At 38.4% G+C, this 26,757-nt stretch overlaps 1 protein-coding gene and 1 long non-coding RNA gene across 8 annotated transcripts in view; one reads left to right on the top strand and one right to left on the bottom strand.

Annotated features, from left to right (window-relative positions):
* Nucleotides 1-26,757, bottom strand: part of TASOR (transcription activation suppressor) — a 69,049-nt gene that overhangs the window by 39,785 nt on the left and 2,507 nt on the right. For 6 of the 7 annotated variants that reach the window (XR_014005096.1, XR_014005097.1, XR_014005098.1 and 3 more), the window contains exons 2-15: nucleotides 24,167-24,312; nucleotides 23,535-23,627; nucleotides 21,379-21,451; nucleotides 19,327-19,418; nucleotides 18,624-18,782; nucleotides 18,137-18,264; nucleotides 15,106-15,137; nucleotides 9,346-9,451; nucleotides 8,990-9,090; nucleotides 4,427-4,530; nucleotides 4,032-4,104; nucleotides 3,870-3,938; nucleotides 1,665-2,348; nucleotides 839-1,176 (exon numbers count right to left, since the gene is read on the bottom strand). Coding sequence is in view for 4 of the 7 variants with exons in the window: in XM_081183939.1 (XP_081040065.1) it covers nucleotides 839-1,176; nucleotides 1,665-2,348; nucleotides 3,870-3,938; nucleotides 4,032-4,104; nucleotides 4,427-4,530; nucleotides 8,990-9,090; nucleotides 9,346-9,451; nucleotides 15,106-15,137; nucleotides 18,137-18,264; nucleotides 18,624-18,782; nucleotides 19,327-19,418; nucleotides 21,379-21,451; nucleotides 23,535-23,627; nucleotides 24,167-24,312 (2,198 nt within the window). In the remaining 3 variants the exon portion in view is untranslated. The remainder of the gene's footprint in view (nucleotides 1-838; nucleotides 1,177-1,664; nucleotides 2,349-3,869; nucleotides 3,939-4,031; nucleotides 4,105-4,426; nucleotides 4,531-8,989; nucleotides 9,091-9,345; nucleotides 9,452-15,105; nucleotides 15,138-18,136; nucleotides 18,265-18,623; nucleotides 18,783-19,326; nucleotides 19,419-21,378; nucleotides 21,452-23,534; nucleotides 23,628-24,166; nucleotides 24,313-26,757) is intronic. The other variant, XM_081183938.1, reaches the window with a different exon arrangement.
* On the top strand, nucleotides 12,175-18,104 carry LOC308581693. The gene is made up of 2 exons (XR_014005174.1): nucleotides 12,175-12,414; nucleotides 15,339-18,104. It is a non-coding gene; the product is annotated as an uncharacterized lncRNA (long non-coding RNA).

Genomic DNA, 26,757 nt, shown 5'->3' with positions numbered 1-26,757 from the left:
CGCTGTCCCCGGGGCAAGCTTCGTTTTGCGAAGCAAGCCCATAGGGGAATTCGTCTTGCGAGGCAAATCGCGGACGAAAAAACCTTTCGTCTAGCGAGTTTTTTGTCTTGCGAGGCGTTCGTCTTGCGGGGCACTACTGTATGTGGTCTTTTTCAATGCTAAGGGAAGTGAGAAACTTTGGGAACAACTTAGAAAGGAATATTTTAAAGGTCTATTTCCACACTTTATTTTGCTGCATGTTTTGTGATTGTAAATCTCTGATGAGGCTTAATCACCAAAGAGTGCTTGCTCCAAAACTGGATCTAGGCATCCAGGGAATTCTCATTTTACTATTTAACCAAATTACTAAAATACCCACACATATCAGCAAAAGAGTCACAGGGAGCATACATCTAGAATATTACTTATGCTGAATAGGGTAGGGGAGAGAACACACAGCATCTAGGTTGATGATTATTCTTCAGTTTCCAGTTAAAGCTGTTAGTACTTTTCCACCTCAAAGTATAAATTCAATGGACACAAATGCAGCTGTTCATTACAGCAGAACTTCTTCATGGCAAACTACCCTCAACCTTATACCATTCTTATTTCCTACCCCGCCCCCTGCCCCCACTACTACTATAATTCAGAACTGCATGAATAAGAGAATTTAGCATTGGTCTTGTTCAATCTACCCCTTTACTTTTCACTGTTTCAGGAGTTGGGCCATTATAACAGTCAAACTGGAGATCCAGAAGCCACAAATACAAATGCTAAAAAGAACCCCTATTTTATATACACCAAATGCATACACTGAAATTTTAGAAGCAGTTTCTAATATTTTTAAAGAGATTCTTACTTTTAAATGTTGGGCATGATCAATGTCTACTTCACTAGCAGAAACGTCAGACGAATAAGGCAAGCATGATGCATTCACTTCCAACTTTGGGCTTTGAACATTTTCAACATGTGAAGCATTAAGAAAGTTCTTGATCTGTTGCAGAATTGAGTTGTATTCAACCTGTTGCTCTGAATAGCTTTCTGCTGAATCTTGCTTATTAATTATTGCTGAAATCTGCTTTAGGAAACCATATACATCATTACTGGGAGTATTAGCAACATTTTGCTGCCTCAAATCTGTATCATGTCCACCAAGGTCATGTATAATTGAAAGAAGTGATTCTGTTGCTCTGCCCCCTAGAAACCAAAGAAGGGGAATTGGGGAAAACATGAAGTTATGCTAAAAGTTATTTGCCGTCCTTTAGTTAGTTGACATAGCCAATACAAATAAATTAGTATTATTATTACAATTTAGAAAATTTATAAACTGCTTGCTCAAAGAAAATGTATCTACAAGTAGTACACAGGTTCAATTCTATATAGAACAGGACTAAAATATGCAAAGCAATTAAAAAGAAGTATACATAAAACCGAAGACAGGAGTGCCTGGCGTGCTCTGGTCCATGGGGTCACAAAGAGTTGGACATGACTAAACAACTAAACAACAATACATAAAAACATTAATGCAAATCTAATGAAATCATGTGTCTGGATAGACCAGCTGAAACTAACAGTATAGTGAAGGTGCCTGCCTAATTTAAATACACAGGCAGTTCCAGAGCACAGCCGCAGCCACACTAAAAGAACATTTTCATAGACCGAAAGTAGCTTACGAAAGCTCTTACCTTCATGCTGACAAATGTTTTCTGAGGACTCACTAGTTTTAAAATGTTTCTGTGGGCTCTCTATCTTAATTTGCAGTCTGCTTTCATTTCTGTTGTCTTCCGTGTCAGAGTCTCTATCTACATTTTTCTTCATACACTGAATTAAGTTAATCAACTTTTTGATACTTTCTGGATCATAATCCCCAGGGTCACCAGGTTTTCTCTTGGCAACTACAGTTTCACATTTAGAACCATTTCTTTTCCTAGCTTTTCTCTTTCTGTAGTCAGATTCCTCCTCTGTGGCTTCATAATCTGAAATAGGACTAAACTGCTGAGGCTTCCGATTTCCATCCATAATTTTTTTTGCTTTAGAAACAGACATCTGGTAGGTTTCTGAACCAAAAATGTAGTTGCGTAAGGCGCTTTCAATATTGGATTTGTTTTTTGGTGCAGGATATAGGTGCTTTTTCTCATCCAAGACTGTGCTATAATTATATAAAATGAACTCTTTATTAAATTTACTGTTTCGCTTCAGATAGTCATTTATATGCTTTTCCACCGCAGTATTTAAATCTACTTTAGTGTCTTTACGAGAATGAATATAAGCATAATGTAGCGACTGAATAAATCTTGTAAATTCCGGCATGACCACATGGGCTTCCTGCGTTAATAACGTATTTGCACTTTTCTGTTCATTTTTTAGAACTGTGTTCAAAATAAAAGCAGAAAGACAATTGCAAGAGAGAAAAATCAGTCATTTAAGCAAGCAACACAACTATTAATACATATTTTAACTTATATCTCCCCCCCCCCGGAGTTTAAAATAGTATATACAGTTCTCCTGCACCACTTTATCTTCAAAACTTGAGATAGGTTAAACTGAATGATAGTGACAGACACAAGATCTTGTAGTCCACTTCATGGCTGAGTAAAGGATCTGAACATTGTCCCCCAAGGCCTAGCCATTAAACCACACTCACTTGGGGTTAAAAAGCAAATTCCAATTATATTATAAGACAGCAATTTGCATTAGCAGAGGACTATTAGAAATATTTTTTCTTCCCATATTTGTATCTAAGAATATCTCATGATTTTGAGCATAACTTTTATGAGCTATCAGTTGTCTTCTTACAGCATTTCTAATGGCCAAGGGTGATGCAATTTGTAGTGAAGCAACATATTTAGAGCTACAGGTTCCCTGCCTCTGTGATTAAGCCAATGGTGAGTATGTATCAACTCTAAATGATTCTAAACAGGAAAATTCTATACAAGCTTTATGTAGTGCTTTTAATGATTATTTGTAATGTGTTGTATTGTTGTGGCAACCATATCCACCTTTCTAGCAATGAAAGCATGCTGCTCTTATCTAATGGACCATTCAAATTCCAGAAGCCACCTTCCTTCTCAGACTATCACATGTTCCTCCAATTTTTTTATTTAGTTTCTGCGCTTTTAGGCTGCCCAACAAAATGTTCTCTGGGTGACTTACAACAAATAATTATTCTGAATAATTATTCTGTCTTCCATGCTTGGTATGTCATTGTATCTCTATACATCTGTTGTTTCAAGCACCTGAATACTCTTAGGCCCCTTCTGCTTCCACTTTCTAACACAGTATAATTCATAGGTAATTTGCTCTGTACTCTTCCTTGCTACCGCAAACAGACAAGCAGCAATAAAGCATCAGCATCTCTTCTCATTACTCATCAGCATTGCTCTACGGCAAGGTTCTCTGTATTCTACTAACACAGCTTAAGATATGCTGCTTACCTGTAACAGTTGATCTTCAGGTGATCACTGGAGTAGGCACACATACAGGTTTTGTGCCTTTCCAGAGCTAATTTCAGATCTATAGCACTAAAGCTGCTGCTGCTGCCACCGCGGGAGCAATAGAAGGTGATACATTTCTTGAGGCTGATCCACTGCGCCTGTGGAACCTGCCACCTGAGACGGTTGCCTCACCTTGCCTCATGAATGGGCCAGCCCTGCTATTACTGCATCAATAGTATTACAGCAAGAAACCTTTTAAGTGGAGATCTTTACCAGAACAATTAACTTGTACCGGAACTACTGACTTTATTTTTAAATAGAGAATTGTTTTTATTTTTGCATTTTTATATATGGAATTATTTTTAAAGGTTTTTACACTTTTCTTATTATATGGTTGCACTGGGACTTAAGACATTTAACAATTAATAAATTGGTACATTAAAGATTAAATCTTACCTGAAGTCACAACACCTCTAGGATTCCGAAATAGAAACAATGCCTGCAGAATGTGAGGCTTTCTGTTGTCTGAATTAAGAAAAAAAGGCACACCGTAAAGTAATGAAGCTGCTAATTAAAAGAAACTAATCTGAATTGCTGAAGAAGAAACAAGTTGCATACCATATGGGGAAGCCATTTGATAAGAAGAAAGCAGCAAGAGATATCCCCTGTCTATAAGTGGTTTTACAATAACCTGAAAAAAGAAGTTTACACAATTCACACAACAGAAAAAGGATGCCCCTAATTCTAGATAATGCATATTAAATTTGGAACACCCACTCTTGCCAGCTTGCCATGTTCAGCTTGAAGGCTTCCCACAGGCATCTCGTCAGCCACGGTGGGATCAGGATGCTGAACTAGATGGGCCATTGGCCGGATCCAACAAGCAAGACGGCAGGCACTTGTCTGCTCATGATGTATTTTCATAAAATATGAACTGGCCAAATTATTCTCAGAACCTCTCTCAGTGGAATAGCTATGCACATAGTAAAGTTATGAAAAGATGCTCTACTCACAAGTTTGTCTGTCTCTAGCTTTTGAAGTAAACCTTCCAAATTACTTCCTGTCCTAGTCTTTTCCACAACTTCATACAGACTGCAATACATTCCATTCCTGTACTCTGAAAATGTAAAAAGAAAAGCATCTATTAGTCCCTTCTGCCAAGAGACAAAGCAAGCAAATATCTGTCTGTATTGGCTTGGATTTTTAGTAACACAAGCAGAAGCTACCGTATATACTCATGTATAAACCGACTTTTTCAGCACATTTTTTGGTGTTGAAAAAGCCCCCCTTGGCTTATACCTGAGTGAGGGTCCCACCCAAGCGAGCGGCAGAGGCTGTTGTCGGCGGAGGAGGAGGAACGAGCAGCCAGCCCGAAAGCAGCCCTTTTGGACACAAACTCACTCCGGCCCAACAGGAGGTTGGTGGTGTGGTGAACCGGCTTATACTCAAGTCAATAAGTTTTCCCAGTTTTTTGTGGTAAAATGAGGTGCCTCGGCTTATAATCAGGTCGGCTTATGCTCGAGTATATACGGTATTTGGAATTCAGATCCCCTCCTTCCTTTGCACTCCCCAAAATACCTCTCAATTGGTAAAGTGATCCTTCTGAACAGCATAGGACTGCTGTAGAACAAGCCAATTGCCCAAAGTTAAACAAACTGCACTGTGTGAACTCTGTATGTTTGCACAAGGCAGCTCTGCATGATTTGGGGGCAATCCCCTCCCAGTACCCCGCCCCACATTGTTTAGGAGGATCCCAGACGGCTCAGAGAGGGTTGGAGGGGATCATATAGGGGTGGGATGGGAAACTCCTCTTGCATGTTATCTTCCTTCTGCCTGAACTACATAGGATCCAAGCCATTATGTATTACTTAAACACACCTGTCCAAACTGCTTTTCTATTTTAAAATAGTTCAAGAAAGTCGTAACAACAAGTAACAAAAACAACAGATAACGATAAAGTTTACTCCAAAATAAAGTTTTTTCACATGTACATTTTTTTAAAAAATCAGTAAAAGTAGAGCATACAAAACCACCAAACCACTATAATTATTTGTTAGGAAAAAGTTTCACCTGCAATCAAAATAAGAGAAATGTTGGTGTCATTCTCAAGCTGTTCAGAGATGGCATTCCATATTTAATGCATCACTCACAAGAGGGCATTCCATAAACAAGAGGTCCTACTCCCAGACACCATTAACCCAATCTCTACTGTGTAGAGAATGTGGCATAGATGCCTAGAAGAGGGTCTCTGGATAGTAATATGAAGGCCTGGGGGGAAAACTAGAAAAAAATTGGGGCAGGGACACTTTCCCCCATTCCCCCCCCAAAAAAAAACACCTTTCTTGTTTTTTTGCCAAAGGAAACCCTGGGAAAGTTTGGATGACGAAATATTTTCTTTTAGAATGATTGTTAAACACCTTATTTAAGTCTTCATATATTTACACCCCCAAAATGATTTCTAAAAGCTGTGTTAACAGGAAGATTTTTCTGCAGGGCCATGTATAGTATAGCATATACTATAGTACAGTATGTATAGTAGCAAATCTTCACAATTCGTATACAATGAGGGCAAGCATGTCCTGTTGTACACTAAGTAAAACTCTCAGATAGAATAAGAAGATGCATTTCTGACTCTTGGAGGGCACTGCCACCGTTACAAGAGAAGGAAGAAGAATTCAGTGCCTTATTTGCTTGTGGGCTTCTTGTTGGCATAGTTGGTAGATTTGTTTCTATGTTTTTGACTAAGCCTCAAAGGACTTAAGAGAAAGTACAGTTTTTAGAAGTCCATAATAAATATGAAGAAGTAGAAACACCTCACAAAATTGTGGCAAGGCCCCCTAAAGAAAGCATACAGGTATATCATTGTGCCTTATATATATTGTTGTGCCTCACTTTACCTTATTGTGCCTAAAGTGCCTAATTCTAAAAAGCCAAATGCTGTGCCTTTCTCTTAGCCTTATTGCTGTGTTAGCAGAAACATATATGCATTTAGCTGCATTTGCAATTTGCAAGGAAGACATCCATCATAGTCATGAAATGGTCTGAGACGGTCATCATAACCCAATGTTCAGTGAAACAGGATGTCCAAGTTGGTGCTTTCCACATAGGACACAGGATGTCTGATAACAGGAGGGGGTTTGGGGGGGCTTTGTCTGCCAAACGGGGATTTTTGCTTTGCTTGCTGATAACAGTATAGGAGTAGTTACTAATATAATGAGCAATTATATGGAAAGCAGAAGTAATCTTTATATGGACATAGGAGGATATAGGAAGGGTGGTGTCCAAGCTTATTGATTTAATTTTGCTGCAGTTTATGAATATGTAATGCCTAAAGCTATTTGGGAAAAGGTATATAAGCCCAGAGCACAAATGATCGGGGTCCAGTCCTTGGGAGAGAACTCCACTGGACCTATTGCTGTCAGCAATAAATTTTACTTTCTATTTCTCCAATTGCTGTGTCTGTTGTCTTTGATCACACAATCAACAGGTATCTAGGTAACCTTCAAAATAAAATGAGACTAATTAAATTTCATGTAGTATTCATGGAGACTTCGTTTCTTCTCAACACACACCCTGTTTTTTCTCTGCTTTTTTTTACAGAAATGAGTGCTGTATGTCTGCTTCACACTGTGGAAGGCTGGAGAAGACAGAATCATTCTCAGAATACATATTCAGTGTTTTACTATAATGATGGTTTCTTCTGGTTTTACTGGTTTCTGCCTACTACTCATAAACTGGCAAAATGAAACAAGCAAGTTCCTTACACTTCATCTGTTTGTAACTCCATTTACAATTAAAAAGCAAATTTGGCTTATAATTGTCTGAATGAGCTGTACTTTTAATATACCAAACTATACTGAATGCAAACCAAGTTATACAAAGCACATTTTATGTTCCTAAAGTAACAATGACCTTTGATCTATGAAGGCCACTAAGAAAAGAGTTGGTGTTAAATATGTTCAGATGGTTTTATATATGTTCAAGCTAGTGTACTCAAATCAACAGTCTGCCTGCTGTATTCTGAGCTACTTAAAATTTATGAACCATCTTCAAAGGCAGCGCAGTAATCTAACCTGGAGTAATCTAACCTGGATGTTACAAAAGCGCTGGTAACTGCTTACAAGTAAAGGTTGGATCCAACAAAAAACAAAGCTGTGTACAAGTGTAACCTAATCAAAAGTGAGCAAGACACAACTTTACACATCCGCTTAACCACCCACTAACAGTATATCCCATCTTGTCTAGATTGAGTTTCAATTAGCCCTCATCTACTCCATTAGACCCAAGGCACCAATTCAGCACTTCCACTGTCTTTGTGGATTTTGATGCTGAGGAGAAATAGAACAGGGTGTCACAAGGATACTAATGGCAACTGGCTGCCAACAACCTCTGTCAGCAGATTCACAAAGACATTAAACAACATGAAGATCATCTCCACCATCATTATCCAAAATATATATGCCAGGAAGGAGCAGGACCAGCTCAAAATGGTGCCTCCCACCAACATTCCAGATGGACAATCCAAAAGCATAATTCAGAAGCATACTGCGACTGATGGTACTGAAGAAGCAAAAACCAAGAAATCCAGAATGATCAACAAGTCATACTCTCCTGTAGCTGTCACTTTGGTACCAGGGTGACCTGCATCCAGATTCAAACTGGTCCTGCATCCAGATTCAAAGAGGTCTTAGATACTCCGTTTCATCCAATAATCCCAAGATATTTGCTCCCAAAAGAGAGATTTGTGACCAGTCATAGTCAACTTGGGCTAAAGCAGATTCTTAAGGAGTTCCTGCACAGCTGCATCCTCTAGGCAGATTTGACACAATGAGGCATGAATTATCTTCTGAACTGATCCAATCATCCATCAGAAGTTATCAACTGCAACAGGCACTGGTTGAGCAGAAACATGGCGGGCCTTATCCCATCAAAAACATTGGCAATATCTGCTTGGATCAATTTCAGGTATTGCAGCCTAAGATGTGGACAGACTTAGACTCTTACTTTCGTTACTTCTACAGCAGTTGTGGCATTCAACCCTCAAGTTGGATCAGATGTGAATGATAGCTCAGTCAGTAGAGCATGGGACTCTTAATGTCAGGATTGTAGGTTCTAGCCCCGAATTGGGCAAAAGATTCCTACATTGCAAGGAGGTGGACTAGATGAACCTTGTGGTCCCTTCCAATCCTACAATTGTATGATTCTATGAATACCAGCCAAGTGATTAGTAAATGCAACAGTGAGCTGTTGAGGGTTCTCTGATCTTCCTGCAAGTCCATAGAGAGACTCAGTACTACTTGAAATGGTTCTCTTGAACAACACTGTGTTGATGCAGTAGTGATGGAAATGTATTGCATCTTTGCCACCATCAATGCCACGGAGTGAGCTCTAAAATGAGCTCTGGCCTTTGTTCAGTTGGGTGTATTCGCCACTTGTTTTCCAACAATCTACCCTACTGCTTTATCACCCTATGTTTGCCAGTGACTTGAGCAACAAAAAGAATGCAGAAAGGCATCCATTAGGGACAATACTTATCTGGATAAATAATGTTTTCCTTTAATTAGAAGAGACTTTACCTTCCCTTTCTCCTGAATATATTTCTTTCTGCAACACACGTGGAAAGACGTGCTTTAAGTGTTCAATGTTCATAACCATGTCAACATCGAGCTTTTCAGGTCTAAAGATGAAAGAATAAAGAAATCTGAGGTTTTTTTATCTCAGCAGCAATTGGTCACATTTTTAGCTAAGGTTATAATTCTTACATCATTTTTTGAAGTAGTGTTGGAAGTGTGCATAGAAACACACTTTCTAGCAACAGAAAATCTGGTCATATCATGCATAGAACCGAAGTGTTCCCAGACCTTCAAGATCTGACATAATCTAGGCTAATAAATGAGGATTTCAGGTCTGTGTTTTAAAGTTTAATACTTACAGTTTGCAGGGAAGCAAAGGACGCATTTCTGATTTCAAAGCAGCATGGCATACAAGCGTCCCTCTGTTTAAAAGCTGCCCTTTCCATAAGGTGTAGCTTGCCTTATCTATGTGAAAAAAGAATACTTTGTAATACTTCTTATAAAAATGGTGCTTTGAAGATATGAATTAAAATGGGATTCATTTTATACCCAAAAACTTGTATTAGGAGATGGCTTTGCAGACATGATCAGAGAAGTTAAATTTTCTTGAGTAAGTTTCTTTTTAGATGTGGCAGAAGGATTTTCAAGTGTCCCTTCTCCAAAGTAATGATATGAAAAATTAAAAGTGTCATTGGTATAATGAAGAAATTGACAGCTCAGCCTTGCATTTAATAACTCATCTGGTAATCATAAGCAACCTAGAATTTCATCCCAGCAAGTGAGTGGGCAGGATGGGGAAGTGTTTCTATGCTTGCCACAGAGGAGAGAAAGCTCCTTCCTCCAGGCTAGTATGGAAATTCAGGAAACTACCCTTCTACTGGCCTTCTACCAAGCGGGCTGGCAGAGGAGGAACACAGCTGAGGGGCTTATACAGAAAGGCTTCCTTTCCTCCGTGGCTTATATAGAAACTCAGAACTTTTGTAGACTTCTTTACGAAGCTGGGAAAGTAATGGACTTCAAGAAGAGAAATCACTATTTCTGCATGTCACAACTCCCAGTCTAATATGGAATTTTATAGGTTCCCCTAAAATACCACAGCAGATTCCAGAACTGACGAAAATTATATAGTCAAATCACACTGCTTGGGTGTCAGTGGATGAAAATAATGAAGATGATAAATGTTATTTACCACAAAGTTCCAGTCCATTAGATGAAAGTAAACCCCATCAAAGAGTATCAGTTTGGCTCTACTCCCATATGCCAAAGAGCAAGAAAAAGTTTTTTTTTAAATGACCCTAGCATCAGTAGCATGCAGCAAAGAGCATGGTGTCTGAGAACTACCTAATTGCTTAAAGGGGGGGATGTGAATAGTAAAGTGAACAAAATAAAGATTGATGACAAGGTCATCCCCCTTTCCTCGCTATCTAATCCAAGCTCATGCCATGGTGTATGTAGGTTTAACTACTCTCCTTCCACTTAATGGAATGGCATACAAGGTGCTTAAGAACAGTAGCTTTCCTGATTGGATTCTCTTTTGGGAGAAGCCTAAGAGGATTTTCTACCTAAAGGCAGCTTTTCTTGAAGAGGTCAACGTTCTTGCACTTTGTAAAAATGTCCATCAATGTTCATATGCCTGTCTTGCAAATGTCCACCAACATGTGCTATCTTTCACTGCTGCTGCCACAGCAGACTGGTCAAACCATGGTTTGGTTGACAGGACTGTTCCTCAGAATTCCCTTGCATGCTGCAATTCACTTCCTGGTTCATTGTAACTGTAGCTTGCCATGACATCTGAATTGAGCAGTTCATATGCACCACAAATCAGAACTGTACACCATAGCTTAACCACTGTGACTCTTCTCAGAAGTTTAGGATGCAGAATGAGCTTTATATTATTCCCAGAGATGGACTTTCATCAGAACTTCATGCACTAAATCGCATACACAGCTGTCAAGGTACTTAGTTCTGAGGTATTTGGGTCTCCATCCAGCTTACATTTCTTTCTTTTTGGACTCCTGTTTATGAGCTGTTACTGACTGACAATGAGGCTCCTGCTCAAAACAGACCGACATTCATTATGAGGAGAGCCTTTTTTGAACCTGCAGTGGTCTGTCCTCCAAAGAGATGCTGCTAGATCCAAACACTTCTGGGCTGTTCTGACCTTCAGTAAGGTCCTAAAATGGAAGAACCCACTGGAGTGGCCTGGAATGTTTTCAAACTCCGGTCATCAGGTACAAAGGAGGAACACGTATTCTGCTTCATTCATGTTCTTCATTCTTGCTCTTTGCAAGGCATTTTGCTCTTCTTGATCAATCCCGCTTCCACTGGAGGACCAAACAATTAGGACACTGAACGGAAAACAGACCTACATTTCAGGTAAGCTCACTACACTATAAATGGACACCTAGATTCCTCCTGATGGCATGCACTGCCAAGGCTTAGGTGTCTAGCTACATGGAGTGGTATTCAACTATCGTGTCTTGTCAGTGCAAGGATTTCCGCTTGTGTCCCTGTGCACATCCCACACACTCTCCAAATCTGCTTCAGATGGTTGGGGCAACCCCTAGAACAGGTTTAGGGAGAAGGCAGAAGGCAGGGTGAACATTCCACTGCACGGTACATCTTTGTATTGACAGAACAAGAGATTTAGTGCTTCGTTGGATTCCACCCATGGTTTCTCATGAGTTAGCTAGCAATGCTGCTTTGAGCACTCATGTTTTGAGCATCTTGCAACTCCTAGAAAGCCCGGAATATATCACTTTGCCCATAGGATAAAAAACCTGGAAAACAATGAATGCTGAAAACACTCTAAGTTCCCATATCAAGGCCAATTAAGAAACAAATCCCTTGGAATGGATGGCTCAGTAGTCAAGTGCTTAACAGGGGCCCTTTGACACCACCCAATTACTGCCTGAAAGCAAAGGAACTCTAAAATACAGACCAAATGTAAACTGACACTTGGCTCTGTTTTCTCATTTTCATCAAATCCAAGTGAGGTGGATGCTTTCCTAAAGGAGCCACTGAGATTAGAGGTACACTGGATGAATGGAAAAAAAAAACTAAACCCAATCCAGGTAGAACACAATAAATGCAAGTAAAGGACTCAGTGGATCAGTTAGCCTGAGAAACACTAATATTTGAAAAGGGTCACATACATAATATTTGAAAAGGGTCACATAGGAGCAGATTTGTAAGCTGTGAGTGTTCCTAGACCCATTAACATTGCTCCTGGATTCTCAGGTTGAAGCTGGGGCTAGAAGGAAATTCTAAGAATGTCAGTTGGTCTAGCTATGTCACTACAAGAAGCATGAATGCTTTTGGTGAGCTCCAAAGTAAGCTACAGCTACAATCGCTATTATGGACTGATGAAGAAGACTGGAAATGTAGCTGGTAGATAATACTACTCAACTGTTAACAGGTATATGCAGGCAAGAACACATTACACCAAGTCTAGACACATCTGCATTGCTTACACTTTGTTTCCAAGCTTAATTTTAGGTCCCAGATTTTTTTAGTTAAAGCCCTATACAAATCTAGGTCCCAGGGATCTCAGGGACTACTTTCCACTCAAGCTCCCCAGAGCCTTAAAATCTACCCAAAAGGCCCTGCTAGTTTCCTTCCTTTAGATAGACAAGATTGTCATCTACCAGGGCCTGGCTATTGCCCAAGAGTTGTGGGATGTATGTATATGCTCTTTCCTTATTTTCATTCACAGACAGGTGGAGACACTATTATGTCAGGCATTTTGAGATTAGTAGACTTCTTACCGTTTTTAAACTGTTTTATTCAATTGTTGTATTAACTGTTTTTATTTGTATTTTCACATTATTGTGAACTGCCTGTTTAAGCAACAGCAAAAACTAAGTGAACTTACTCAATAGAGAAAATCTACTCCAAAGATCCACTCCTTTAGGAGTAAGGTAATCATTTACTATATCTGCTAAGATTTTTTTTTTGGGGGGGGGTAGGGAAAGGCCATTAAACTGGAAGCTCTCATAATACCACAAAGAATGTGATGCATGTTAAAATTCCAGCAAGTGACCAACACTTTAAATTAAAAGCATATTAGCTAATGCGGTACGTGCCACTGAGGGTTAAGGGTTAAGCTATAAGTAGTGACTGGAAAATATTATTCCTAGAAGGTGATCAATAGGACAAGTGCAGCATTTGGGAGCTGAACTGGCAGCACATGAGATTATTCTTGGTTGGGCTGTATAAGATCCAAAAGCTGCTTAGGCAGCCATACTACGAAGGATGGAGTCTTAAAAGAACAGAAGGAGGGGGCCTTTTGGAGGAACTCCAAGTCTCCAGAAATTAGAATCCACTAGTAGGCAAAAGCTGGAGGAGGCAAGCTACTTTGAGCATTTCAGACTTCATGAAATAACAGAAATATAAAGTACAGCTACCCTCAAGGGCAGACCAGCCTGATATACCAGCTCACTTCTTGTCTATAAGGAATTAATTTAAAGCAGTAATTGGGAATCTCAGACCCAATTCCATTTCAGCAAGATGTATAGTAATGATGTTGCAGAACACCTCTATAAAGGTATAGCTGAAGATATCACCTATAAAAGCACATGTGGAACAGTCAATATGATCTACTATCTGCAGTTATTAGTATAAGGATACAGCTACAATCTAATGGAGTCATGTGTGATGCCTCGTAGTTCAATAATTATTCACTCTGGACCAAATGAGAACCAAGATGTCTTCAGTATTCTCATCCAATTACATTAACACAAGAACCCAGCTGGCACATCACCATTGCTAAAAAGAAAACTATAGTTCAATGTGAATGCAAATTCTCACTCTGCTCACCCCCCACACTACTACTGGGAAAGAGGGAAGTGTCTGGTGTGTTGAACGCCCAAACCCAGGCTTTTGGTTTCTCTCCAAATAGCAGTATGCACTAGCATGCTGTGTATTCACAATAAATTATGTTTTGTGTTGTGGCATGTGACCAAGGCAAAGGTAGAAAATGCTATGTGGTAAGAAGATTGTTATTCTATTCACCGCATAAGAATTACACACCTCAAAAAGGCACCCCCCCCCAAAAAAAGAGAGACTTCTACCAAGCAGGTTGGTGGAGGCAGAATGGAACACTTCCTTCTCTGCTCACCATGCATTTGTTGAGGAAGAGACTTTCCTCCGTGGCTAACACAAAAATCCAACTGGTCAACAGAAGAGAAATGGAACAATCTAGCTGTCCTCCATCACCATGCTCACTTGCCTCCATGGAATTCCTGGTCACCTATGACTATCAGGTAAGTTGTTAAATACAAGGCTGAATTAGGTAGAAGTTATTGATACTAAAAGGAAGACAGTCGTTCATTTCATGAAGACACTGTTTTGATTTTTAGTTTTCCATTACCCTAACAATACTCTATTTCAGTTTACTACTCAACATTTTCTTGTTTCACAATTTCTAACCTTATAACATTAGAAAAAACCACAAATAAGAACATTTTACAAATTATTTACATATATAAACACACAGCTGAGTTATGCAAATACGCAAATTCATGCAGATAACTTAATCTGCATAAATTATTCTAATTTGTTTAGCAAATAATTTCATTTTTTTCAAAGCTAGGCATGTAACAGCCATGTTTGCACATAACCACAAACTCAGGTTTCTGGCTTATTGTGATGCATAACATTAGTGAGACATAGTCTGCTGCCCACTACTCAACTGCTGCTGCTTCACTTCTCCCCTGGCGCAAGCAAGATACAAACCGGGAAGCTTTGATTCCCCATTACATGCAAACAAGGTATTGTGATATGCTGCTCCTTATCAAGACACAGGAACAAGTCCAACTTCATTGCTGTGGCTTGTTAGGGAGAAACTCACCAGGATCCCTTGTTCAGACTTAAGGGGAAGACAAGGCTTTCTGGCTTATTTATTCCACTTATTCCAAGAGAGAAGCTAAGCGGCAGCAATTGATACTCTTATATAGCTTGTTCACACTAAACTACTATAAAGCCAGAAACCTTGATGCTCAAGCTGTTACTTGTGGTCAACCCATGTGCTTTGAATTAGCCTCAAAGCACCACATCTTCTAGCACATCTAGGGACTTATATAAATCAAGACAGTTCTGTTTAATAATTGAATTCTTACCAGTGCTTTTATCCACATTAGAAATCTTTGTTCTACAAGCAAAATACACAAAGTTAAAATCAAAAAGCAGAAGTAGTGCTTTCCCTCACATGTAGTTTCCACCTTTATGTTCTTGAACATAGAACAGCCATGGACCAAATACTTCTTTATCTACATTTTCTCTCTCTTTGGCTTTTAAAGCTAAGTGATCTTGGAGAAGGCATAAATGTACACCATTTACATATCTGTTGCAGAATATAGGATTCTTGACAGTGCGATGTTACCCAGCTTGGACACAAAAGTCTCAGTTCCCCAGAACTGCAAAGCCACCATAGAGAAGAAATGGCCTGAAAGGATCCCGTGAGACCTTTTACCTGATACTACTGGCCTGCACAAGATAACACATCAATACGCCAGCAGTTTCAAAATATTAGATTGGTTCCTAGTAGACTGATATTGATTAAAAGAAAGTTACACCACAAATTGATCCAAGCTCCCAACAGAAAACATGCTTCAGGTATTTCCAGGTCCTCTGGCAAGTGTGGCAAGCAACAAGCCTTCCTACCAACTTTTAAGCTGTGGAGGTGCTTCAAAGTACAACTGCTGGTATGATTCCCTCCACAAGTCCAAAGTTGGGAGGAAAGTGGGGAGTAATTGGCTGCTATGTGGCCAAGGCATATGGAAAATCTTGATCAGGGCCAAACCAGCAAACTCCCCCTTTCCTGCTTCAGGACAATAAGGGACAGTACGGGCTTCCTGGCTGCTGCTTCATGGCATCACTTTGAGCCCGGCTGCTTGACAATGACTGAAGCCAGCACACTTTCCACTGTCCTCTTGCAGACAAAGTAGATGGGGAGGACTTCTTCACCTGGGTCACTTTGCAGAGCATCAGATGAAGTTGCAATGCTCTCTGCCTTTTAAACAAGGTGATTTCTTTGCTTTTGGGTGGAGGCGGTACCATCAAGTTGGTAGGAAGAACCTGGCAACTTATGTTTGGCTAGCAAGGCCTCCAAAAACTGGAGACCCCTAGATTTTCCCTACATTTATGTCATTATAAGCCTACTAGTATTTACTGCCCAGTTATTTTTATGTAGTAGTTGTCACAATTCATAAGCCACACTTCAACTCGTATTCCATTTGTAACCTCATCTACAGTGCTACATTCTCATCACAACACAGTTTTTAAAATAGCCAGTCACCTGGTTGCTATCGCAAGTAGCTACTCCAGTCAAAGCAGTTTTAAAAGTTCCTTAATATCACCAATTGCTTCTGACATTGAAGCCTTCTAACAATTTATCAGAACTACAGCAAAGAGAACAAACCCTAATATATGGAAACTGTGCAAAACATCAATTAAGAATATGTAGAATTCACTGGACTCAGGCTGAAATAGAGGGCCTTGGCCAAATCTGCCCAGCGTTAAACAGTAATTTATAAGATTGTGATCTCTCTCGTAGGGATTTTGGCAAAACACACTAAATACTTTACAGTTTGAATCACAGACTTGGGTACTGCAGCTCACATAACTTGCAGTTTTCTAAGCCAAATAGACCCCACCAGGTTCTCAAAAAAACCTTCCAGAGGATACCAAGATTGGGACTGTCAGCCACCTGACAAAGTACAGCACATGGCCACTCAGCTTTGCTTCACTTGAAGCAACAGTGGATAAACCAATTCAAACCAAAGGTCACGTTGACCAATGTCCAACCTCTTGGTGGTTGCATGCCAAAATGTCGGAGGCCAAAGTGTAAAAGTGGGAATGGTGAGGACTGCAGTTCCCAAGGAGTCACAAATAGTTTTAGACTGGTTAGTCTTCTAGAAGCTTATGTTCTATTTTTTGTCCACTCTCTGGTCTGCCACACTTTATGAAAATAACTTTTCAAGGAGTATTTTAACTTGCTGGAATCTTGATGTTTGTTTTGCTTAACCCAACACACATTATTATTTACTTTCTTCCTTAAAAAGAAATGGCTTCCATTATTTTTGCAGGAAAAGCTGTGCTCTCACCACTGTTAAGTGGGGACAAAATCTGCACCTCCATGACACAAAGTTCATCGGCATCTAAGCCAAGTCATCTCAGCAATAATGAACTGCAGTCCCTTTATACTTTCTCACAGAAGTGAATGAGATGCATGGACTTGCTAGTGGCAGAGCAATTGTGAAGGAGTCCCTGGGGCTATTCTGTTTCCAGAGTCATACAGAATTCCTTACTATGAAGCAGCATTCCAGTACTTAAAGCCAAGCACGACCAAGAGGCATACTAACACGTGAAATTGTCTAGAAACTTTATTTTACCTGTAACAAACGTTACACGAAATAAGCAAGCAAGTACTATTCTTATGTAACAGATTAGACACGAGGGCCAATATCTGAACCTAGGCACACGCATGTGCCACACTAGAAATCTCAAAAGGAACAAGATTGCTGCAGCCTCATGTTACATATAATATACTCAAGTGATTACTGAAATGCCAATTATTTGAAGCCCATTTACCAAAAAAAGCAAATTCACTTACAAATTGAAATCTGATGATCAAACTGTTAAAAATGAAATATGTGTCTACAGAATAGACATTATGGATGAAAGGGTGCTAAAAAATATAGACGAGACCAATCACAAGCTAACATCCCATCGTATCTGCAAGAGACCAGCTCTGATTTTTCCTCTCCCTGCCTTGTTTCTACTCAGGCTGGTCACTGTAAGAACTAACAGGCAACTTTTAGAACTGGTGCCTGACTCGGCTTGTTTTTCTCTTCCCTTTTATCCGTTCTCCTTTTGTGTCATGTATTTTAGGTTGTAAGCCTGAGAACAAGGACTATTTTACTATCAAACTCTTTACAGCTGACAAGCAGGATAAAAATACTACACTTAAAAAAAAAACCATTTGTACAGCTTGAGTGAGACACTACCATTTCCAATGCTTCATCAAAAGATGCAACCATGTATCAAGACCAGCAAGTAGTAACAACCCGAAAATGTTTACACTTTTAAGCATTAAAGCCTTTCACATTAGATACTACTTTTTAAGAAATGTGTGAAAACCCTTCTTACCTTGCTTGTGGCAAATACTTTAGTACCTTTTCATCACTGTGAGAAAATGATACAACAGCATATGGACACACATGCCTTGGTCTTGGTCTTGGTCTGATCTCATCAAAGTAATATTCATAGAAATAATACTGGAAACAAATTCAAAAGAAACTCAAGTTTGCATATTACTAATGTTAAGAGATGCTTGCTGAATTTATTTTATAGTAGATTTCAAACTCTTCATTTGAACTTTGTAATTAAACTAGTATAACGCTAGTAATGCTGAAACTTATTAGCACCATGAACAAATTATTATAGTTGTGATTAAAACTCAACTTTCAAGACAAATCTCTACAAAACAAATTCAAAATTTTAGGCAGCATTCGACCTGTAACAGCCTGCATACTGGAAAGGATTACACTGGAGTTGTTTCATCAGAACTACAAACCTGGCAGCAAGCCATAAATATTTGTATGCAGCTATGTTCATATAACTGTCATTCTCTTACCTGTGTGAGCTCATATGCTCTGTAACGTAGGAAGGAACGGATTTTGTCTGCATTCTTTAAAACATGGCATTCATGCTTTGGTGTAGGGTCTAATCCACTTTTAACAGTTGAGTCAATTGATTTCACTGCTAGGTTACTGTATACTGCCTTCATTTTTCCCTAAAAGAGTCAGAAAAATCCCCATCAGGAAAGTATAATGCACACAGCAAACATAAGAAGTCATACCATTTTATATTCAATGAATTCACATATAAAGTAGCCAAATATTTATTGTTCACTCACTCCAGCTACTCTAAATGTTGGCAGTCTTTTGAAAAATCTGCAATTGCCATTAACTCCATCAACAAACCTGACAAACTTTTCAGTTCTGAAAATGACTTTTGCAACTGTTAGCAAATTTTAAAAATTTATATACTGCAACATAAGGAGTGGCTCTGATTGATACAGAAAAATGCTCTATTTGAAGTGCTTCATGTCAGAAAATTGCTATATTAAGAAACATATTATTACATTTTATTTATTTCGTAAGATTTTTTCACTTGCCCACACCATAAGATCCCAGAGCAGGATACAGGAATAGAAAATACAAACATAAGCACAAATAAAATGATTACAATTATAAAATACATCCTTGGGAATGATTTAAGAAAAGGGCATACAACGTTAATGAACTGTGAGTGAATTGAAAACAGCTTAAACTTACTTTTATTACTTTAAAAATAATAATATCACCCACTGCTCTAGCCTCCAGAGGATTAGCTTGCAATAAATCAGCATACCTAGAAAGATATACACCTGGAGAGTGTGAAGAGAACAAATGTCAAGGTAAGGTTCAACATTTATGGAGTTTCCTAGTGATGCACAAGAGAATGCCTATTACTATAAAATGTATTTTCCAGATCTTATTTTAACTTTCCATTAAACTACTGAAACCATTTCTATCTGAAAGGACAAAACTAATGCACATCAAACAGAAGTGCAAATATTTAACCATCTCTGATGATACATAACCTTAAAAAAGATTGAGAATTCTGTGTGGTCTATTGTTACAGCAAACACAAGGATAACCAAAAAGTAATCTTTATATTTTAGAAGCCCAACAAGAGTTTTAAAATTATATCTTCCTATATACATAGAAATGTAATGTTGTTGTCATGTTGCCAAAAGGTGGCCACACCAGCTCTAGCATAACGAACAGCAGCCAGGTGAGAGAGGAAGTAGCCTTGTGAAGTACCTGCCCCCCTTCTTTAAAAGAGATTGGGGCAACCTCTAGGGGTGATTGACAAGGGCGAGATCTAAGGATTTTACAATCCATAGCTGTAACAGAAAAAATTAATGAAACAAAGTTGTAAATCTTAAAAATTAAAATAATATTGGTTATTGTAGGTTTTTTCGAAGGTGCAGACTTGTTTTAATTTTGGGATATTTGAATTTGAAGTTATGAAAATTAGCTATCAGGAATAAAAAAAAGAATTTACAGTCAGTAGAACATTAAATCCTGACATGTAAGGAAATAAGATATTATTATTTCCTAGCAAGAAAAATATACCAAAAAATTAAAAATTGAGTATTATATACAAATATGAGTACATAAAATTAGGATTAATTTAAAAAATAATTATTCATTTCAGAAATATTTAAAATGTTAGACATTTTAAAATGGTTGTTTCATTAATTTTTTTCTATTACAGCTATGGATTGTAGGAAAGTTATACAAAATGGCTGCCCAGTAAAACGTAAAATTTTCTTTACAAGGAATAAAAAAAACATAAATTGCATTCTTTGTCGAGAAAGAGCATGTCTTTGCAATAATTTTCAACATCAAAAACATTTGTTTACATCATGACCACACGCTGTAAATTCAGGTTTTCTAAACCTAGTTTTTCCACCCCAAAAAAATTATAAAAAAATTTAGGCATTTATGAAATATTTTGAGTGCTGGTGTATTTTTTTCTGAAAACCTCATCATTTTATTGAGTTCTGTGTAAAATTTCAAAGGAATCTGATCATTGGTTATGGAGGAAAAAAACAAAATGTACACAAGGGCATCATGTGCCGAGGGTCTCAAGAGGGACAGACAACACAGATTTAATGAAACTTTGAAGTGCTATAAAATTAAAACCGTTTGAGATAGAGAGAGAAAAATTAAGGGGGTTTCTTTCAACCAGAAGGGAAGGGTGTACAGCAAGTTTCATCAAAATCTGAGATAGTGGGTGACAAAACTCTTTGTTTTTTGCGTTGATTTGATGTGGAATGACCCTTATATTGAGATACTGGCTTGGATCTAGAGTTCCCAAGTGCCAATCTCTACATATGAGCTGTCCCCACTCATCAAAGCAGGAAACTATTTTTGCCCATTCCTTCAGTCCACTGTACTTCCTGAAGGACTGGAGGACACTCCAAAACAGTGTGCCAGAGTGCAGCATAGTTGAAGCTGGACTTCACATACTGGTTAGAAATTATGGGTGGATTCAACATAGAGCTAAGTAGGGTAAGTGTGTACAGATTGAGGTCTGCTTGAATCAAAACTTTCCCTTCTTCTCCTCATGCGCCCCTTCGCCCTGTTCTAGGGATTCTCTTCATACTCAAGAACAGATTTAGAGGGTACAAGGAGCATGTGGGACTTTGTTGCACAGGTAGATCTCATTCCTTGTAAACAACTTAGTTGACTCCTGACCCATGAATCAACACTCACCTGAATCTCTCTTCTATTCTTTAAGGCATAAATTCCATGAAAATGAAAAATGCTATTTACCTAGGGAAGGGTTGCCAAGAACTGTTATCTTGGAATGGCCCACCTGCAAGCCATTTTCACATATGTTTTGCACCTAAAAGTAAGCATTTATTTAGCAATATTAGAACACGGACATGGCAATAAATATCAACAATATTGTTCAAACTTCAGTTAAATGCTAATCTTACACTGTGCATTTTGATGGTGATGCTTCTGACACTGATTAGATAAGCTTGTGCAATGGCACATAATGTTCACAAACATTCCAAATGCTCTGTGAGCAAAGGCTTTCACGGTTTGCTGACAACCTGTTGAATGCGAAGTGCATAACAAACAGCCCTCATCCTGCTCTAAGATAGGAGTGGGATCTGTCTTCATCTTGCATAGAATCCCTCACCCTAGATCCAAACTTGGACATGGAGAGGGGAGCAGAGGATTGTTCCTGATCTCATGCTGTATTTCAAAGGTCAGTAAAGCGGTAAGACTCAAACTCTAGGAACCACATTTTTGGACTCTGATGATAGCAGGCAGATCTTTAACATACTAAAACAACAGAGGTTGTTAATAACAACACAGTTTTAAAAGTGGTATCCAGGTCAATTTAATTAGTAGCCAACAATATAGTTTCCACAGCAAAAACCTGTTGTATAACTAAAATATTTAGAAGAAAAAGCAGACAACTTTAAACTATATATAACTATACCTCTTTAATTATATATTTATACCTCCACTCACTATTTATAACATACACATATTTCCAAAATGTTACCTGCATAATTACCTGACAATTATAGTATCAAAGCACTAAAGTTTAATATAAATTCCACATCATAGAAGAATATTAAATAAATACATTTTAAAATTTTTTAGTGTTGTTAGAAAAATATTATATTATTCTCCACAGTGGAACATTTCTATATTTGTCAATGTCATTTAAAAAATTCATAAAATCACTAGACCCAATTATTTCAGAAACTCTCTTATATTTTGTTAGCCTTCTCTTCCTTGTACAATTTTTTGTGAGTTTAATCATTTCTGCAACCTTCCAGCCACTCTTGCCACAGGTGGAGAACTGTTCATCCATTTCTGTGCCATCAATACTCATGATGTTATTAACAAACTTCACTCTCACTATTTTTTGTCCTACCAAAATTGTCATAAGATGGAAGTGAACATTTTGATGAATCAATCGAGATATTTACAATCATTATACACCTTTAGGCGCCAGGCAAAAATGTTCCTCTTTAACCATGCCTTTGGTTGACTGACATCCAATGGCCTTTTAAAATATGTCGGAGAAGGAAAGATTATGGGGTCATTTTTGTTTCAGTTTTTACTTTTTTTTTTAATATTGTGATTCTATCTTGTGAACTGACCAGAAACCTGCAGGTATAGGGTGGTATGCCAATGTAATAAATAATAGCAATAACAGTAATTTCACTCTCTCTATATGTAAACACACACACAGAAATGCATACACACCACTTTACTTGGAAGGACTTTATCATTCAATCATTCCACCAAATATCATACTATCATCTTTTGCTCTAATGTATTAATCTGAACTATACACATTCCACCCTCTCTAAAATGGTAATTTCCACTGCATAATCATCATTTAATTCATAGCCAAGCACAGCTTTCAAATACTCAGGTTTAGCATACTCACTCTGCACAGCACACTAGCCAACTATTTCTAGTAGCACATTTTCCTACTATGAAGTAAACCAAAAATAACCTTCTACCATACTGTTCAATTGGTTGTGCAGTCAATTGCTGGGAGACAATCAGCAGCATGACTTCTCAAGGGTAATCAATCTAGAACCTAAATCTAGGCAGTCCATTATGTGCATTTCACAATTCAACAGAAGCATAATAGCGTCAGCTGGAAGGTTTTCCCCACAAAATATGGGTTGTATCCAAGTAAGTCTCCCTGTCAGACTATGGAATTTCCCCTTCTTTTCCTCCCACCCCACACAGCCTCAATCCTGTTCCGGGGATTCTCCAAACCCCCAAAACATATCCTTGCCAGGAGACAGGGCACGTGCAGGGAGAGAAAAGAGGAGAAGTTCCATTGAGCAAGCAGACATCCTTGCATTATTAGGACAGTTGCACACTCTGTCTCCTTCAGCATCATTATGCTTCAATAGTTATTTAAAAGAAATAAAAATTCTTACCATGTCACGGTCAACCTTTAGAAATGCAAATGTTTCCTCTAGCTCTTTTTCCGATCTGCCATCCTGCTTCAATTCTCTTCGTTTCTCTATGAACTTTCAAAAGACAAAATTCTAATAGCAACAGAAACTAGCATACATTATAATTTAATGACTTTGTATGATCTATGATTTCAAAAATCTGAATTCTACAGAAAGGTAAACAAAGTAACCAGAAAAGTCAAAATGTGAACTAAATACTGAATGCAGTTTATATATAAATTGTTTATTTATACATGGTAGAATGACAAGGAGCTGTGCAAAATACAGTAGGAAACCACAGATGTAACAGACATTAAGGTTCACAAGTGTAAAGAAAACAGCTTGGATCCAAAGACTGCATGAGCGCAAAGCCACTCATGCAACAGTTATATATTCTAATATAAATTTGTACGTTTCATCAATGTAAACCGCTTTGGAACTCTTTTAAAAGTCAAAAGGCAGAATCATAAATAAATTAAATATGTCTCACCCCTTCTTCGTCCCTGCCTCCCACAAAAGCTTCTTTGCAACTTAACTGAGTTTTGTTCGTATTAATACGAACATGTTTTTGTGTACTTCAGGTACTATTTCATATGTGAATATTGGGTACTCACCTCCTTTTCCAACAGTTCACTATGAACCAAACTGGCTTTTTTGTAGGTGAAATTGTCCTTTGAATGGTTTTCCATATATGATGAATGCAAAATGTTCACAATCTCTTGAAATTCACGAGATCCTGCTGTTACTGGCTGAAAAAGAGCTACAGAGAAAGAAAACAAGTATCTCAAAATCTGTGTGTCTTGCTATTAAATCCTGTGTGTCTTGCAATTAAATGCTACTGTGTTACTGCAGGCAATCCTCATTTTGCAAGGGGGTTCTGTTCCAGATCCCTGCATGTGTCAGCAAAGCACGCATAAGCCCACTCAGACCCACCCCTTTTCATGACATCTTTATGATGTTTTGGGACTACTTCCAGATTTGGCACCATGCACATGTGTATGACTGCGTGTCATTCAGACATGCCCAAACCAGGAGTTGACTGTAGGTCATTTTATGAAACCATGCACATCTAAGAGTGGACAATTCTCTGTCAGAGAGTCTTTAAAGGTACAGAAAAGCATTAGAGCATAGGGTAGAGATAAATTCAAACCAATTCCTTTTTCTTTTGCACAGGATAAAGCTGCAAATTTAATAAGAAATTTTAGTTGCTTAATTTTTTAGAAGTTCCATTTTTCCAGGTCTAAATGGGTAGTTTGCACTGCCTACAGCTTTTCTTGAAAGACCACTTACAGAATACTTAACATTTCGTAAGTAGAATGCATTAACTATAGTAGAAGTTTCACATTCAGTGATAAACCTGTAGCATGAAAAACCTCTACCCAATTTTCAGCATTTGCCTCCTTTTCCAGTACCCCTCCATACTCCAAGCCACATTATTCTTCCAAGGGCTGGGGAGGAAAAGACTGAAAGCTGAGAACTTCTAAATTAAGGATCTTTTAGTCTTCCAACCACTATTTCTTAAGAAAATTTAGAACAGTGTGAGAAGATACCTGAATTAAAGGCACACATTTTTTTGCTCAGGAGTCTCTATTCCAGATGTTTTGAGACTACAATTCCCATCATCCTGACCACTGATCCTGTTAGCTAGGGATGATGGGAATTGTAGTCCCAAACATCTGCCCATGGGATTTACAGGTGGGCACTTGGAAGAACCCGCACTCATGTCCTGCTTGTGGGTTTTCCACAGGTATCTGGTTGGTCACTGTGAGAACAGGATGTTGGATTAGATGGACCACTGGCCTGATTCATTTTGGTTCACCATGCACAGTACTGAGTTAACCAGGGCTTGTAGTTAAGCTATCTCCTCACCAACATCAAATTGTAGCCAATGTTTGTTTTTGCCTACAGCCTGTACTTAATAAGCAGAGAACATAACCATGAGTCCCAGTTTGAATGATCTACTAAACCAAACTTTGGCTTAACTGAGTGTGGTAGAGCAATAAAAAGGGCGTGGAGGAGAAAAGTGCCACATGATTATTATTTGGGGGGCGTGGAGTGCAGGATTGCTGAACGGGGAAATGACAAAAATGGCTTTCTTGACAATTCCGCTAGCAGAAGCCTTACCACAGTTTGGATGCCTTGTTGGCTGCAACCCATTAGGAACTTGTAGCAGAAAGTGATGTGCTGGCTTTTATTTAAAACCGGAGTCATTTTTTTAAAAAAAATATTTTTCAATCTTCACTGGAACTGACTCTTTACAAAGGGAAGACAGGCACAATAGCAATGTAATGGAGCTCAGTGACTTTTTATATGGTTTTGCTCTATATGAATGAATACAGAAAATAACGTGCCGTATGAACCAGAAAGACAACACACAGACCAGGAATTACAGACCAGGTCTCAAGAAAGAATAGGACCTACAACTAAGCAGAAAGAATAGGACCTGAATAGCAAATACAGAATTCTCCTGGATTCCATCAGGACTCTGCTACTTTTCAGTTCACCTATATTTTATGCAAGAACCTTGCTTGTATTCCAGTCGGCCATATGAACCGTATTAGTACATAAGAAGCTTCCTTATTCCAAGTCAAGCTCTTTGTTCATCTAACCCAGTATCATCTGCTATTGACTAGCAGAACTGCTGTGCCTTAAAGCTACCTGACCCACCCCCTGCCCAAAATACAACAACTTGTAAATTGAACCTGGAACTTTCTGCATACAAAGCAAAGTGCTCCATCACTGTGCTATGGGACGAATAGACTTTTGCTTCAGTAGTTTCTATACTGAGACCAAGAGTTTTATTTCATCTGTAAGGTATGATAATACTATTCAAACCTTTATATTTCCTTCACAGAAAGGCAGTATTGTTAAGCTAGTTCCCAAACCTAGAACAAAATAGAATTCCAAACAATTGCTGCAACCTCTTGACAAATCCTTCCTGTACATAGAATACTGCTAGAAGTGTATTAATAATTTGATTTCCTTAAAGTAGACAGCATAGAACTGCTACAAGAATTCCAAACTCAAATTGGGGGGGGGGGGAATAGTTTTAAGTACCAAGTACTGGAAGATCTCAACCTCAGATCTGACCATGAAATTTGAGATAGCACTTCTGAAACTTGGTAAAGGGTAATTATGTTAAAATGATCTAATGTGTCAACTTTCAGACTAAGAAGGCCCTCATATTTCAACTCTTTCATGGTCT

The sequence above is a fragment of the Podarcis bocagei genome (genome assembly GCF_964188305.1).
Source record: "Podarcis bocagei genome assembly, chromosome: 2".
Taxonomy (NCBI): domain Eukaryota; kingdom Metazoa; phylum Chordata; class Lepidosauria; order Squamata; family Lacertidae; genus Podarcis; species Podarcis bocagei.
The sequence above is the reverse complement of the archived record's forward strand: the minus strand, read 5'-3'. Positions and strand labels throughout refer to the sequence as shown.